At 36.8% G+C, this 15,348-nt stretch overlaps 1 protein-coding gene across 5 annotated transcripts in view; it reads right to left on the reverse strand.

The window, feature by feature from the left end:
- Nucleotides 1–15,348, reverse strand: part of VPS8 (VPS8 subunit of CORVET complex) — a 287,700-nt gene that overhangs the window by 192,539 nt on the left and 79,813 nt on the right. For all 5 annotated transcript variants that reach the window (XM_082392935.1, XM_082392936.1, XM_082392937.1 and 2 more), the window contains exon 21: nucleotides 6,316–6,362. In XM_082392935.1, coding sequence (XP_082249061.1) covers nucleotides 6,316–6,362 — 47 coding nt within the window. The remainder of the gene's footprint in view (nucleotides 1–6,315; nucleotides 6,363–15,348) is intronic.

Consider the following 15,348-nt stretch of genomic DNA (forward strand, 5'->3'; position numbering starts at 1 on the left):
CAATTTTCTTAAATTTACTGAGGCTTGATTTGTGACCCAAGATGTGATCTATCTTGGAGAATGTTCCGTGCGCACTTGAGAAGAACGTGTAATCTGCTGTTTTTGGATGGAATGTCCTATATATATCAATTAAATCTATCTGGTCTATTGTGTCATTTAAAGCTTCTGTTTCCTTATTTATTTTCATTTTGGATGATCTGTCCATTGGTGTAAGTGAGGTGTTAAAGTCCCCCACTATTACTGTGTTACTGTAGATTTCCTCTTTTATAGCTGTTAGCAGTTGCCTTATGTATTGAGGTGCTCCTATGTTGGGTGCATATATATTTATAATTGTTATATCTTCTTCTTGGATTGATCCCTTGATCATTATGTAGTGTCCTTCCTTGTCTCTTGTAACATTCTTTATTTTAAAGTCTATTTTATCTGATATGAGTATAGCTACTCCAGCTTTCTTTTGATTTCCATTTGCATGGAATATCTTTTTCCATCCCCTCACGTTCAGTCTGTATGTGTCCCTAGGTCTAAAGTGGGTCTGTTGTATACAGCATATATATGGGTCTTGTTTTTTATCCATTCAGCAAGCCTGTGTCTTTTGGTTGGAGCATTTAATCCATTCATGTTTAAGGTAATTATCAATATGTATGTTCCTATGACCATTTTCTTAATTGTTTTGGGTTTGTTTTTGTAGGTCCTTTTCTTCTCTTGTGTTTCCCAGCTAGAGAAGTTCCTTTAGCATTTGTTGTAGAGCTGGTTTGGTGGTGCTGAATTCTCTTAGCTTTTGCTTGTCTGTAAAGCTTTTGATTTCTCCATCAAATCTAAATGAGATGCTTGCCGGGTAGAGTAATCTTGGTTGTAGGTTCTTCCCTTTCATCACTTTAAGTATATCATGCCACTCCTTTCTAGCTTGTAGAGTTTCTGCTGAGAAATCAGCTGTTAACCTTATGGGAGTTCCCTTGTATGTTATTTGTCATTTTTCCCTTGCTGCTTTCAATAATTTTTCTTTGTCTTTAATTTTTGCCAATTTGATTACTGTGTCTCGGCGTGTTTCTCCTTGGGTTTATCCTGTATGGGACTCGCTGCGCTTCCTGGACTTGGGTGGCTATTTCCTTTCCCATGTTAGGGAAGTTTTCGACTATAATGTCTTCAAATATTTTCTCTGGTCCTTTCTCTCTCTCTTCTCCTTCTGGGACCCCTATAATGCGAATGTTGTTGCGTTTAATGTTGTCCCAGAGGTCTCTTAGGCTGTCTTCATTTCTTTTCATTCTTTTTTCTTTAGTCTGTTCCGCAGCAGTGAATTCCACCATTCTGTCTTCCAGGTCACTTATCCGTTCTTCTGCCTCAGTTATACTGCTATTGATTCCTTCTAGTGTAGTTTTCATTTCAGTTATTGTATTGGTCATCTCTGTTTGTTTGTTCTTTAATTCTTCTAGGTCTTTGTTAAACATTTCTTGCATCTTCTCAATCTTTGCCTCCATTCTTATTCTGAGGTCCTGGATCATCTTCACTATCATTATTCTGAATTCTTTTTCTAGAAGGTTGCCTATCTCCACTTCATTTAGTTGTTTTTCTGGGGTTTTTTCTTGTTCCTTCATCTGGTACATAGCCCTCTGCCTTTTCATCTTGTCTATCTTTCTGTGAATGTGGTTTTTGTTCCACAGGCTGCAGGATTGTAGTTTTTCTTGCTTCTGCTGTCTGCCCTCTGGTGGTTGAGGCTATCTAAGAGGCTTGATGGGAGGCTCTGGTGGTGGGTAGAGCTGACTGTTGCTGTGGTGGTCAGAGCTCCTTAAAACTTTAATCCATTTGACTGCTGATGGGTGGGGCTTGGTTCCCTCCCTGTTGGTTGTTTTGCCTGAGCCAACCCAACACTGGAGCCTACCTGGGCTCTTTGGTGGGGCTAACGGCAGACTCTGGGAGGGCTCACGCCAAGGAGTACTTCCCAGAACCTCTGCTGCCAGTGTCCTTGTCCCCACAGTGAAACAGAGCCAGCCCCCGCCTCTGCAGGAGACCCTCCAACACTAGCAGGTAGGTCTGGTTCAGTCTCCCCCAGGGTCACTGCTCCTTCCCCCGGGTCCCGATGCACACACTATTCCATGTGCGCCCTCCAAGAGTGGGGTCTCTGTTTCCCCCAGTCCTGTCAAAGTCCTGCAATCAATTCCCAGTAGGCTTCAAAGTCTGATTCTCTATGAATTCCTCCTCCCGTTGCCAGACCCCAGGTTGGGAAGCCTGACGTGGGGCTCAGAACCTTCACTCCAGTGGGTGGACTTCTGTGGTATAAGTGTTCGCTGGTCTGTGCGTCACCCACCCAGCAGTTATGGGATTTGATTTTACTCTGATTGCGCCCCTCCTACCGTCTCACTGTGGCTTCTCCTCTGTCCTTGGACGTGGAGTATCCTCCTTGGTGAAGTCCAGTGTCTTCCTGTCGATGATTGTCCAGCAGCCAGTTGTGATTCTGGTGTTCTCGCAAGAGGGAGTGAGAGCACGTCCTTCTACTCCGCCATCTTAGTTAATCCCACCTAATTGTTACTATTTTGAAGGGGTTTTTTTCTTTCATAATGACATTAAAGATTTTTTTTGTCTCTAGTTTTCAGCAGTTTAACCATGATGAACCTACATGTGTTCTAATTCAGCATTATTCTTAGGGTGTAGCTCTTCACAGCTCAATCAAAAGCCTGGAATATTTAGTGCCCCTCTTTTTGTGTGATCCTTGAACTCAACTGCAGCAACATCACGAATCGCTCTAAAGTTTTGCTCAGCTTCTCAACCCCTCAGCTGCCGTTTTTCAGAGTTGGCAATTATCTCAACAGGAAGAGCCAGCTTCTGTTCCTCTCTCCTCTGCCTGGATCTTGGTACCACAGATCCTCATCCCCTTGGTAGCTCTCCGATGTTTTCATATAAATTCTGTTAACAAATTATCCAGATTTCCCAGCTGTCCTCATTGCCATTGCTAGAAGCAGAACTCCTATGTGAGACGCTCAGTGCAGTATGCAATGCTATGCCACTGTCACTCTCAGTATAATCAAACTCATAGGTGTAGGCTTGTTATGATTTGTTCTGTTGTGCACCAAGAGTTTTCTTTCTGATAATTTCTGTCTTCCTTTAATTCAGGAAATTATTAGCCATGTTCTCTAGTCTTTAATTTTGGAACAATGGTCAGGTATATGTTGAAGCTTCTTTTCTATTCTCCTCTCATATTTTCTAAGTTTTTATCTTTGTTTATGCTCTACATTTTGTTCCAGGTAAATTCTTTTTTTTTTTAAGATGGTATCTGTGTTATGCACAATCTGAGCATTCTTAAAAGCAATCTCAACATCACAAATATTTTGAAAATTTGGGAATGTAGAAGAGAAGATTCTAGATGCAAATGGAACCAAATGTCAAAGAAAATGGCATAAAGAGAGTGTCCAGTTTAGGGAGAAAGATATCATACTGGAATGAAGCTACATAATTTTTAAATCCCTCTGCTTCAATTGAGTCTAGGAAATTGATCATTTTTAATTTTATTATCTATGGAAACTCTAAGAAAAAATTTAACTCTATTTTTAAGCGTGATTACACTGAAGTATTTAAGAAACACAGAATTTTTATATCTAATAAATCTTTAATCATTGCATGTTTGCAATGGAAGGAAAATGAAAGATGACCTAGACACAAAGAATCAAAGGTGATCAAATGGCCTATTTGACCTCTTTACTTATAAGCTCAGGCGCATATATAGAATCTTAACATTATGATGAAAAAGAAAAACCAGTATGATGAGAAGTAAGCAAGCACAAGAGCACAGAATCTAGAACACAAAAGGGAACATGTGACCCAATGCCTAGTTCCACAGCCTCAAACTTTCTTACATTGCTGAGGACACTACCCTGTCCCTTCTGCCCCTACTGGAACCCAGAGAGTAGAAAAAGTGGGGAAAGAGACCAGGAGGGGAAAGAGAGTAAGAACACACATGTTGGAACTTCTCCTAAGCAAAAGCAGGATCTAGTACAATCTGGTCTTCAGCGTTCAGAAACAGTCAAGAGAGAAGGAAGCCATACTATTTGCACTATGGTTCAGGAAAAATATCCAATGCTGGATCTAGGAGTATGTGTGTATGACTGGATGAAGGAAAGAGAAAAGGACCAAGAAGAGCTCAGAAAAGGACACTTGAAATCTCCCTTCCCCTTGGCAGTCAGGAATATACTATGACTGCTGGTATTTCTGAGATCTCCAAAACAAATACTGTATTCATTTCAGACACAGCCCAGAAGAAAACATGCTAAGGAATCAGGAAAAATTAAAGGAAGGAAAGAAATTGATAAAAATGAAGAAATAATAAATAGATTCTAATTTGGTGATAATCTAGACTAGATCTTGTCTTCTATGTTGGATGCTCTGATTTAATAAAGAAATTATTGCATTCTCAGCCAGTCAATAGATTAAATAAAGTTGGAAATATTTCCTTTTCAAGTCATATAAGAAAAGAAAAACTTATCTCTGGGATATTTTTGGGAATAACAGAAAATATTTCTGAAAGAAAAAACCCCCTTTTTTTTTTTCTTTTTCCCTATATAATCCATCTTACAATGGCTCAGGTCATTTCAACTTTATCTCACTGTGAGAGTATTCAAGATTTCAAGTTACTGATCACAAGTCACCCTGCAAACCAAGAGGCAGAATTACTTCATTAATTAAACCATCAGGCTACTTTGTGCCAGGTACCATTTAGGTAGAGATAATCTGTTTTATAAAGATATGCCTTCTTACTCTAAACAAAATTTAATCTCTTAGATATTTTATTTTATCTCATTTATATTACCTCAATTTGAAGATTTAGATTGGTCCCAGCACTTATTAGTATTAGAAACATCACTACATCTCAATTTCCTCATCTGAAAATGAAGATAACTTTACCTCTCTTACATTGTAATTATGAGGATTAAATGAAATAAAATATGTAAAACTGATCCATAAACTATTGAGGCTGCTTTAAAAAATATAAGACAAATAACAAGGAAGTGTAAGTGTAAAACATGAGCTGAAGAGAAAACTAAGTTAAGAACTAGGGTGAGGTTAGTATATCATGGCTCCTAGCTCCCTAGGAAACAATAATTAGCTATACAACTCACTGTCCATCAGCTAAAAATGAGTTAGCTGTTCAGAATATGCAAAAGTATTTCTGGTACTAACACCTGAGAGAAATTTCTTCCTTGGGTCCTCATAAAGAAGACAATGTGTAACATAAAACCATGTTTTCAACAACATCCCAACCATGAATACAACATATTTCACTGGATAATTACATGTAACACTATAGCTAAAACACTGGAATGAATCTGAGCCCTAAGTAAACAGAAGCTAGAGCTCTTTGTGATTTAATTGAAGGTCTGACATAGCAAATAACTGCCCTCTTGATAACCTTCACTGATACTTTCTAAGTAGGATCCAACCTTATATGATTTAGGCAACCTGAATATACATCAATTCAGGAGTCAAGACAGTGTTGTATAGGGTTTGGGGAGTATCTGCACTGGATCCTCACAGCTGTTCACCACTGAAAAAGCGGTACAAGCTGGTAGTTATGAGCAAGAACCCAAGAGCTAGGCTGCCTGCATTAGAATCCCACCTTTGCTCCTCAAAAAAAGTGTGAGCAAGTTTTGGCAAGTTACTTAATCGCATACTGCCTCTTGAACCTCTTATGTAAAATGAAGATAACAATAATACCTACCTCACCGTTATAAAAATTAAATAAGTTGTTATAAAAATAGATAAATTAAAGTGCTTAGAACAATACCTGGCATGTAGGAAGCTAACTATTATTATAAGTGTGAAAAATTATGAACTAGCACAGTGTTGGTTAATTTATGTAGTTACTATTTAAATGAACAGACCCTAATCAAGAGTTTATTTACAGTGATTTCCTTTAAACGAAGAGGCTCTTAAAAAAGAAGCACAATAAATCTTTCCTTTTTTTGAGTGGTATGAAATACTGTGTTTTAGTATTTCAGATGGTTTTAGATGGTTCATACAAGAGCATGTATATATAATACATGAATCATACACTTTTAAGATCTTTAAGTGATTAAGCATTGCTCTTTTGCTATGTTCTTCACCTCCACTATCCTGCCACATAAATACACAGATGATACATCTATATTGGACAAGTTAATTTTATTAGGACTGAAAATTCTTAAAGAATCAAATTTCTGTAAATTCATTTTTTAAAAAAACCTATTGAGTCAAATTCATAGAATTCATAGTAGTAAATTATTGCTATAATATAAGCAAGAGGCAACTTGGACTCAAAATAATTGAACCTGACAGGCAATGTATACTCACTTTCGCTGCAGCAGAAGGCAGTAATCAACTATGACGGGCACCATATCCTGTAGAGAAACCGTAAAGAAAGCATCAGCACCACATCTCTGTCCAATGGCCCCCTGGTTAGACACAACACATAATGAAAGTAGTCTGCTTCAGATACTGTTAGATTGTTGGGAGAATATAACTCTGTACCATACTTTTGGTAAGCAATTTGGCACTCTGTGTCAAAAGCCTTAAGAATGTGAAAACACTTTTACCCAGTAATTCTACCTGGAAATTTACCCTAAATACATTTAGTAAGAAAAAAAATTTAACGCATTAAGGTATTCACTGCAGCTCTATAATAGAAGAAAGAGGAGAAGGAGGGGGAAGGGAGGAAGACATTGAAATTAAATATACAACATGGGAAAACAGTTAAGTAAATCTGCTATTTAAATAAAATATTATGTAGATATTACAAGTTTATAAAGAGTTTACAACATTATAAGAAACATTACGTGAAAATATGTATTTATCTCACAACTTTGTAAAGAAAATACATCAAATTGATAATATAATATAGTTGGTCCCATTGGTGGCTCAGGTGATTAAGGTTGTCCATATTTTGTCACAATCCTCCAAACCAGCTATTTTAAGGTTAATTTCTCAGTTCCATAATATTTTGACTATTTTAAATTCATCATGTATAGACTCATATCAAATGAATGGCAACCCATAATTTTGGCCTTTTTCAAGAGAAACACTTTGAGGGAGGAGCAGTAGCTTATTATGACTAGAACTTGTCAAGTACCCAAGCATTAGATTTCAGCAGTACTCTTTCATTTTCTGCTAGCTGAAGAGCAATCGTTTCCTTTTAAAAATCCTGGAAGGCTTAGGTTCTGGGCAGAAGAATATCCCATCAGGAGGGAGAAGACATTATGTGAAGAAGAGAATACCACATGCTAACACTTCTTTGACAAAAAGAACAAAAACTGAGGAACCACTATTATCTGAGAGAGAAGTAAGCAGAAGGACCTATAATCCTAAAAGGCTAACCCTGCCCCATCCATCCTGCTTCCTTTATTTATCAATATTCCTCATGACTACATTTATAATCTTACTTAGATTCTTCAAAAACAGGAGCTAAAACCATAGATTTGAAAAGTGTTAGAGCTGTGTTAAGTCTCAGCCCTGAATGAGAATACATATAGAGGGACAAATAATCTGCAGAGAAAAAAACTTCCTAGAAATATTGAGGAAATTTAACAAACACTCTTTAAAATACACAGCTGAGCTCCCCAAAAACTAGGGGCAATACCCAGGGTTTAAAATTGAAAAAGGAACTGCAAACTAAAGCAATAAGCCCTGAGCCATCACTGAGACTGTCCAATAAATTTGTTGTTCATATAAGAGCTTGGGTTTTAATGCCAGAAACAAACTGAGGCCTTAATTCTTGCAACATAAGGAAGTAAAGCAAAGATCCTCCTAAAAACAGGATTCTTGAAAGGTGCCTCCTTAGTGAAAGGCAATTAGAAAAAACAAAAAAACCTGCCTATATGCGTAGGAAGCTAACAAGAAAGGTTGTCTGTCTCTGCCTGGACTCAGTGGGGATAAATCTGCACTCTCCAAGAATCTATAATCAAGATCCTGCCCACAGGTGGATTTGGGATTTGAATTTACACTATCTCCTTAGTATGGGAATAATCAGGCCAAGAAATTAACACAAAAGGTGATCCTGAAAAAAGGATACTCCTGGAGCACTTGAAAGAAAAAAATTCCAGAAACAGTGTTTAACAGTTAACAGTGCTTAACAGTGCTTAACAGTGCTTTGCTTAACAGGCAAAATAAGACCTCCTGATAAAGCTCCCAAAAGATGTGCCCAAAATAAAAAAGTTTAAAGCACCTCATGAAATAATATACCATAAGTTAATGTCAGCAGAAACTACAAACAGCAGGGGAGACCCCTAAAACTTCAAATATTATAATTATCAGGTAGAAATTATTAAAGTATATTTAGAATTATTAAAGGCATAAAATAAGGAATTAAGTGCCTATCCTAGCATTAAGTACTAAGGATATACTATAGGGATAATGGAGAGATTAATACATGTAGACAATTCACTCTGTTGATTCTATGATGGGAGGATCTGGAAAACCAAGACTGAAGATAGGTGGCTAGTATAGTAGTCCAAGATGGAAACAGGAGACCAAACTAGAGTAGTGAGAGTAGGCATAAAAACCAGCAGATAGAATCAAGCACTGTTTATAAAGTAAAACTGTAGAGGTTGCTGACAGATTGGTTATGGGTTGGAAGGCACAGGCAGGAGTCTAAGAAACTCCTAAGTTTCTAGTTTGAGCAATGGTTGGATGAAGATTTCATGAAATGAGATAAGGAATATGGGAGGAGGTGTTAGAAGGAAGAAGCTAAACATAGTTTGGGCTGTCATAGCTTTGAGGAACATCTTTACTTTGATATTGAATAGTAAGAAACTGGATATAGTAATCTGAAACATCTGGGTTAGAATTACACACTTCTAAGTCATGAAAGGAAATATTGTATATGAATAAAACTGTCCAGGGATAATAGAGATAAAAATCAGTGAACAGTGGATTACATCTTGAGGAAGACCAATATTTATGATATGGTCAGAGGATGGAAACAAAATCCAACTCAGGAACAGTCACAAAGGTTAAAAATCAGAAGACCACACAATCATAGATATCTACAGGATACAGAATTTTAAAAAGGAAGGAGTGATCATCACTGTTTAATAGAGCATTGAGAATGAATAAGATGTGAAAGTTTTATTTTATTTATAAATTAGGATATCACTGGTATCTTTAGAAAGATGGTGTTTTATCTTCCTCATTAGATGGTAAGCACAGTAATGGGTGATACCCAGCTTGCAGAAAACTGGGGGGAGAAAGGTGAGAGGGAAAGAGGGAGGAAAGGGGGAGGAAGAGAAAGAGAAAGCATCAATGTATGTGTAACTAGAATCCCTGAATAAGAAAACTAAAACAACAGGACAGAATGAATAGTTCAAGACATAATTCAAGAAAACTTTCCTGAGATTATTTTTTAAAAAGTCTTAAATCTACATATTAATAGAACACATACTATTCTAGGGAAAAATGGCCTAAAATGATTATACTGAGACCCAATGCAGTAAAGTTACTGGATTACCCAAACTAAGAAATAGCCAGGAAAAAAGATGAATTTTGAGAGAGGGAAAAAAAACAACCTGGCTAGCCTCAGATTATCCCACAGTGGCATTCCATGACAGACGATAACAGAACAGTATTTTCAAGATCCTTAAGGAGAGCCAAAATGTTTTTCAACATAAAAGCTAGAGGGACTTACTTCCCGGGTGGTCCAGTGGCTAAGACTCCACACTCCCAACGTAGGGGGCCTGGGTTCAACCCCTGGTCAGGGAGCTAGATCCCACATGCCGCAACTAAGAGTTCGCATGCCACAACTAACAGATCCGGCACGTCACAACTAAAGATCTCACATGCTGCAACTAAAGATCCCGTGAGTGCCGCAACTAAGACCTGGCGCAGCCAAATAAATAAATAAATATTTTAAAAAATAATAAAATAAAATAAAAGCTAGAGACCAACAATTTGAAGACTCAACAAACTCAAAAAATATTGTTCTCATAAGCCTTCCCTTTTTTTTTTTTTTTTTTAAGCCTCCTCCATATTAGTTTACTTTTGGCCAAATTGTGCCCAAATGTCCTCCATATTTAGAAAAAAAGATGTGCCTTTTATTAAACTTTTGTCCCCTTCTATTTAGAAGCCTATCATTTTACAGCCAAGAATGTGAAGCATGATATTCTTTTCTTTTTCATGAAAGTAATATGAATTCACAGAAGAACATGTGAAAATTACATAAAGAGGGGCTTCCCTCGTGGCACAGTGGTTAAGAAACCACCTGCCAATGCAGGGGACACGGGTTCGAGACCCAGGAAGATCCCACATGCCACAGAGCAACTAAGTCCATGTGCCACAACTACTGAAGCCCACACGCCTACAGCCCGTGCTCTGCAACAAAAGAAGCCACCGCAATAAGAAGCCCATGCACCGCAACGAAGAGTAGCCCCTGCTCGCCACAACTAGAGAAAGCCCGCGCACAGCAATGAAGACCCAACACAGCCAAAAATAAATAAATTTATATTTTAAAAAATTACATAAAGATATTTTAAGATAAAATGTCCTCCATAATTTTACCATGAAGAGAAAATATTATTTAAAACTATTATATTTCTTTGCCTTTTTCTAATCATTTAGCATAATTAAGATCCTATCAGTTGTTCTCAAAGTCTGATTCATGAGAGGCCACAGGAGGTCTTCAAGACTCAGGGGGTTTGTGACGTCAAACTAATTTTCATAAAAATATTAAGATTTCATTTTTATTTTTCAGCGTGTTTACTTTTGCAAATATGGTGTAACTGCAAGGGTCAGTAAAACTGCTGTCTCCTTAGCCCGCATCCAGGCAGTGGCGCCAATCCATACTAGTAGTCATCATATTCTTCACAGTCATGCCCTCAGAGGAAAGGAAAAAATGCCATTTTCACTCGACTGTCCTTGATGAAGCAGTGGTTTTAATTTTATTAAATCTCAACCTTTAAGTACATTTTTTAAAATATTCTGTGTAATGAAATGAGAAATAGGAATAAGCCATTTCTGTTGCACAGCAAAGTGCTATAGCTGTCTCAAGGAAAAGAACCTGCACAACTGTTTGAGTTGTGAGCTGAACCAACCACTTCTATCACGGATTACCACGACTGACAGAAAAAGGTATCTATTCAGATTTGAGTATCTGACAAAAATTTTTTCAGAAATGAACACAGGCAAGCTGTCACTTCAAGGGGAAAAAATGAACATATTTGTTGCCAATGATAAAATTCAAGCTTTCAACTGAAAATTAGAATTTTGGAAATCACACAGCCAATTCTGTGAGCTTTACAGCTTCAGAGTAGTTAGACTTTACTGATGAGATTGGTGGTGATTCATTAGCTTTTCTTCTTTTTTTTTTTTTTTGGCCATACCGCATGGCTTGTGGAATCTTAGTTCTCCGACCAGGGATTGGACTCGGCCCCTCGGCAGTGAGAGTGCAAAGTCCTAACCACTGGACCGCAGGGAATTCCCTCATTAGCCTTTCTTTCTTTTTTTTTTTTTTTTAATTATTTTTGTTTATTTTTGGCTATGTTGGGTCTTTGTTTCTGTGCGAGGGCTTTCTCCAGTTGCGGCGAGCGGGGGCCACTCTTCATCGCAGTGCGCGGGCCTCTCACTATCGCGGCCTCTCTTGTTGCGGAACACAGGCTCCAGACACGCAGGCTCAGTAATTGTGGCTCACGGACCTAGTTGCTCCGCGGCATGTGGGATCTTCCCAGACCAGGGCTCGAACCCATGTCCCCTGCATTGGCAGGCAGATTCTCAACCACTGCGCCACCAGGGAAGCCCTCATTAGCCTTTCTTGAAGAAACTGCTTCAGCAACCAAGAAATGACTGGGAAAACTATAGCAAAAGCACTGGTGATCAGCAGGAACTATATTTAACTACAAAAGTAAGCCTAAAACAACAAACAGATACCCTCTGACAATGAGGAAAAGATTTATATGAAGACAAATTGGGAGGAGAAAGAGAAAAGGTCGGGGGGAGAAAAGATTAAGTGGCCTCATCTGTAAATTGGTAGTCAAAAGATATCCTTTAAAACTCACAATTAAACTTAGAACTAGAAGCATTTTTAACAGTATAAAAGATAATGATTAAAATCTGGTAATAGAGGAGGGGTTGAGGAGAAAGAAGGAAGAAAAATATGCTAAATTTAATAACAGAAAGGACCAATGCCCCCAAAAAATAGAGGATCAAGGGTACTATATAATGCTATAATTACAAAGGTAGTCACTGGAATAAAATACACAATTGTAAATATCAGAAGTACACATAAAAAATAAAGTGGTAAAAGGCTTTCTTTAAAAAAAATAAAAACAAAAAATATTTGGTTTAACTCACCTAAGATTTTCAGATTGAAATATGAAAAAAGCAAACACCCAACTCTACGTAGTAAACAAGAAACAAATACAAAGTGATCTGGAAAGACCGAAAATAAAACGAAAGGCAAAAGTATACCATGCAAAGAAAAATCAGGATTGTGATCAGATTAAAGGTTGTTTATCAGCTAAAGTAAAATTCAGGCTAAAAGGGCATTAAATGAATAAATAAATCATAGTGAAGATAAATTTCCTATTTCTATATGCCAAATTGCTACAGGGTACGTTCTAAATTATACGGTGCTAACATTCCTAAGGCAGAAAATGGAAGGAAAAATAGAGAAAAGAACACTATTAACAGGGCACTTTACTTCTCACTGTCCATGAGAAATTGGGTAGACAAAAATGGGTAAGGGTTTAGAAGATCTAACAATTAATTTTAAAAATCTGACTGACAATGAACGATTTTCTGTGAAAATACACAAAATATTATATCTCAAGTGCTTGTGGAACATTAATGATCATATATTAGACCACACACACACAAAAAAACCCTAAATAAGCTCCAAAAAGTAGAATTGGTACACAAAACATTATCTGAACACAATACAATAAAAGTAGAAAGGAATCATATATCAGAAAGTAAAATGCTCTCTCCACCTAAAAAATAAACTTTCTCTAAAACTCTTCAAAGAAGGAATACCAATCACATTTGATGATTACATATAAAGACAATAATGAAAGTGGTACATATTGAACTGATAGCTTTAAATAAATCTGTAATTTGACATTTTTAGAACACTCCAACAGCAGTAAAATACACATTTTTCTGAAATACAGAGAGCATTTACTAAAATAAATGATATATTTTAGGCCATAAAACAAGTTGCAAATTTTAAAAGATTCAAGTAGTACAAAGTATGTTCTCTGACCACAATGAAATTAAATTAGAAATTAACAAAATAAAGAATAACAGAGATGACATCACTATAGATTCTTCAGATATGAAAAGGGTAATGAAAATGCCATGAGCAACTTCTTGCCAATAAACTTGACAACTTAGATGAAATAGCTGAATTTCTTTAAAGATAGAAAATACCAATGCTTATTCAAAAAGAAATAGAAGAAATATATAACCTTCTAAGAAATTGTAGTTTAAAACTTCCTTACAAAGAAAACTCAAGGCCTTGATACTTTCAATGGTGAATTCTATCAAACATTTAAGGAAGAAATAATACCAATTATTATTATTAATTATTATACCAACTCTTCCATAACATTGAAAAGAAGGTAATAATTCACAACTAATTCTATGAAGTCAGCATTACTCCAATACCAAAACCACTCAAAGGCATTACAAGAAAAGAAAACAGATCATCATTCCCCATGAACACAGATGTTCACATAGAAAGGATAATATATCATAACCAAGTGGGTTTATCCCAGAAATGTAGAGTTGCTTTAAAATTCAAAAAATCAATATAAATCATCTAATTATTAACAAATGAAAAAAGAAAAACCATATGATCATCACTATAGACAGAAAAAGAAACTGACCAAAGCTAACAACATTCATTCCTGAAAAAAAAAAAAAATCTTAGAAAATTAAGAATAGAACTTCCTCAACCTGATAAAGGGCATCTTTAAAATCCTATAGCTAGCATATTTATAAATCTAAGACTGATGCTTTCCCACTAACACTGGACTAAGATAAGGATGTCAACTCTCACCGTTTGTATTCAACATCACACTGGAGGCCATACTGGAGCCAGTGTAATAATGCAAGAAAGAGAAACACAAGACATCCACATTGGAAAAGAAGTAATTCTGTCTTTATTGCTGACAGCATGATTGCCTATGTAGAAAATCTGGTGGAATATACAAAAAGCTATTAGAGCTAATAAGTGAGTTTAGCAAGAGTATAGATCAAATACTAAAATCAATTGCATTTCTATAAACTAGAAACAAACAAGGTGAAATTGAAGTTAAAAAAATACCATTTACAACAGTGTCAAAAAGTAAAAAAGGGAAAACTGTGCAACTACCAAAAAAAAAAAAGACACTATTCTTTCTGTGAACCAATTTCAAAAATCCTCCAAGGCCGGGCTTCCCTGGTGGTGCAGCGGTTGAGAGTCTGCCTGTCAATGCAGGGGACACGGGCTCGAGCCCTGGTCTGGGAGGATCCCACGTGCCGCGGAGCAACTAGGCCTGTGAGCCACAACTACTGAGCCTGCGCGTCTGGAGCTTGTGCTCCGCAACAAGAGAGGCCGCAACAGTGAGAGGCCCACGCACCGCGATGAAGAGTGGCCCCCGCTTGCCGCAACTAGAGAAAGCCCTCACACAGAAACGAAGACCCAACACAGCCAAAAATAAAATATAAATAAATAAAAAATTTAAAATAAAAAATCCTCCAAGCCATATTAAGTGGAAAAAAAATTTGTGTGTGTGTACAAAATCACAAATATAGTTTTCTATCATTTGTGTTAGAAAAGGAAGAAATACAAATGTATGAGTAGGTAAACATGTATATGTGCTTGCATTTACAAAAAGAAAACCTAGAAATATATTTAAAAACAGTAAAAATGGCAAGAAGCAGGGGGGAACTAGACAGATAGCATTAGGGTGGGAAGGAGACTTTTCACTGTACACATTTTTACATTTTTAAATTTTTGAATCATATGAATATATAGCTGATCCAAAAAATTGAATGTTTAAAAAAGAACAGAAGCAGGTAATACAACTGTGTACAACAGGACATATAGACAAGGACATACACCAAACCACTGGTGAAATTCAACCATGTTTACATAAAGCATCTACTATGGACCAGGCACAATACTAGATGTTAATGATGCATATTTAACAAAACAGATATATTTTATCGTTGGTACAAAGATTTTTTTAAAAGAGTACCAATGAAGTATGATGAAAGTTAAGAGAGGGGAACTATGGAATGCCAGGGGCACTGACAGCAAGAAAGACTACCTGTCTGCCTTCTTGAGAATGTGACATTTAAATGGACACCTGAAAGATAGCATTCACCAACCAAACTGTAGGGAAGAATGCTCCAGCG

This window comes from Balaenoptera borealis (genome assembly GCF_965194805.1).
Source record: "Balaenoptera borealis genome assembly, chromosome: 5".
In the NCBI taxonomy this organism is placed as follows: domain Eukaryota; kingdom Metazoa; phylum Chordata; class Mammalia; order Artiodactyla; family Balaenopteridae; genus Balaenoptera; species Balaenoptera borealis.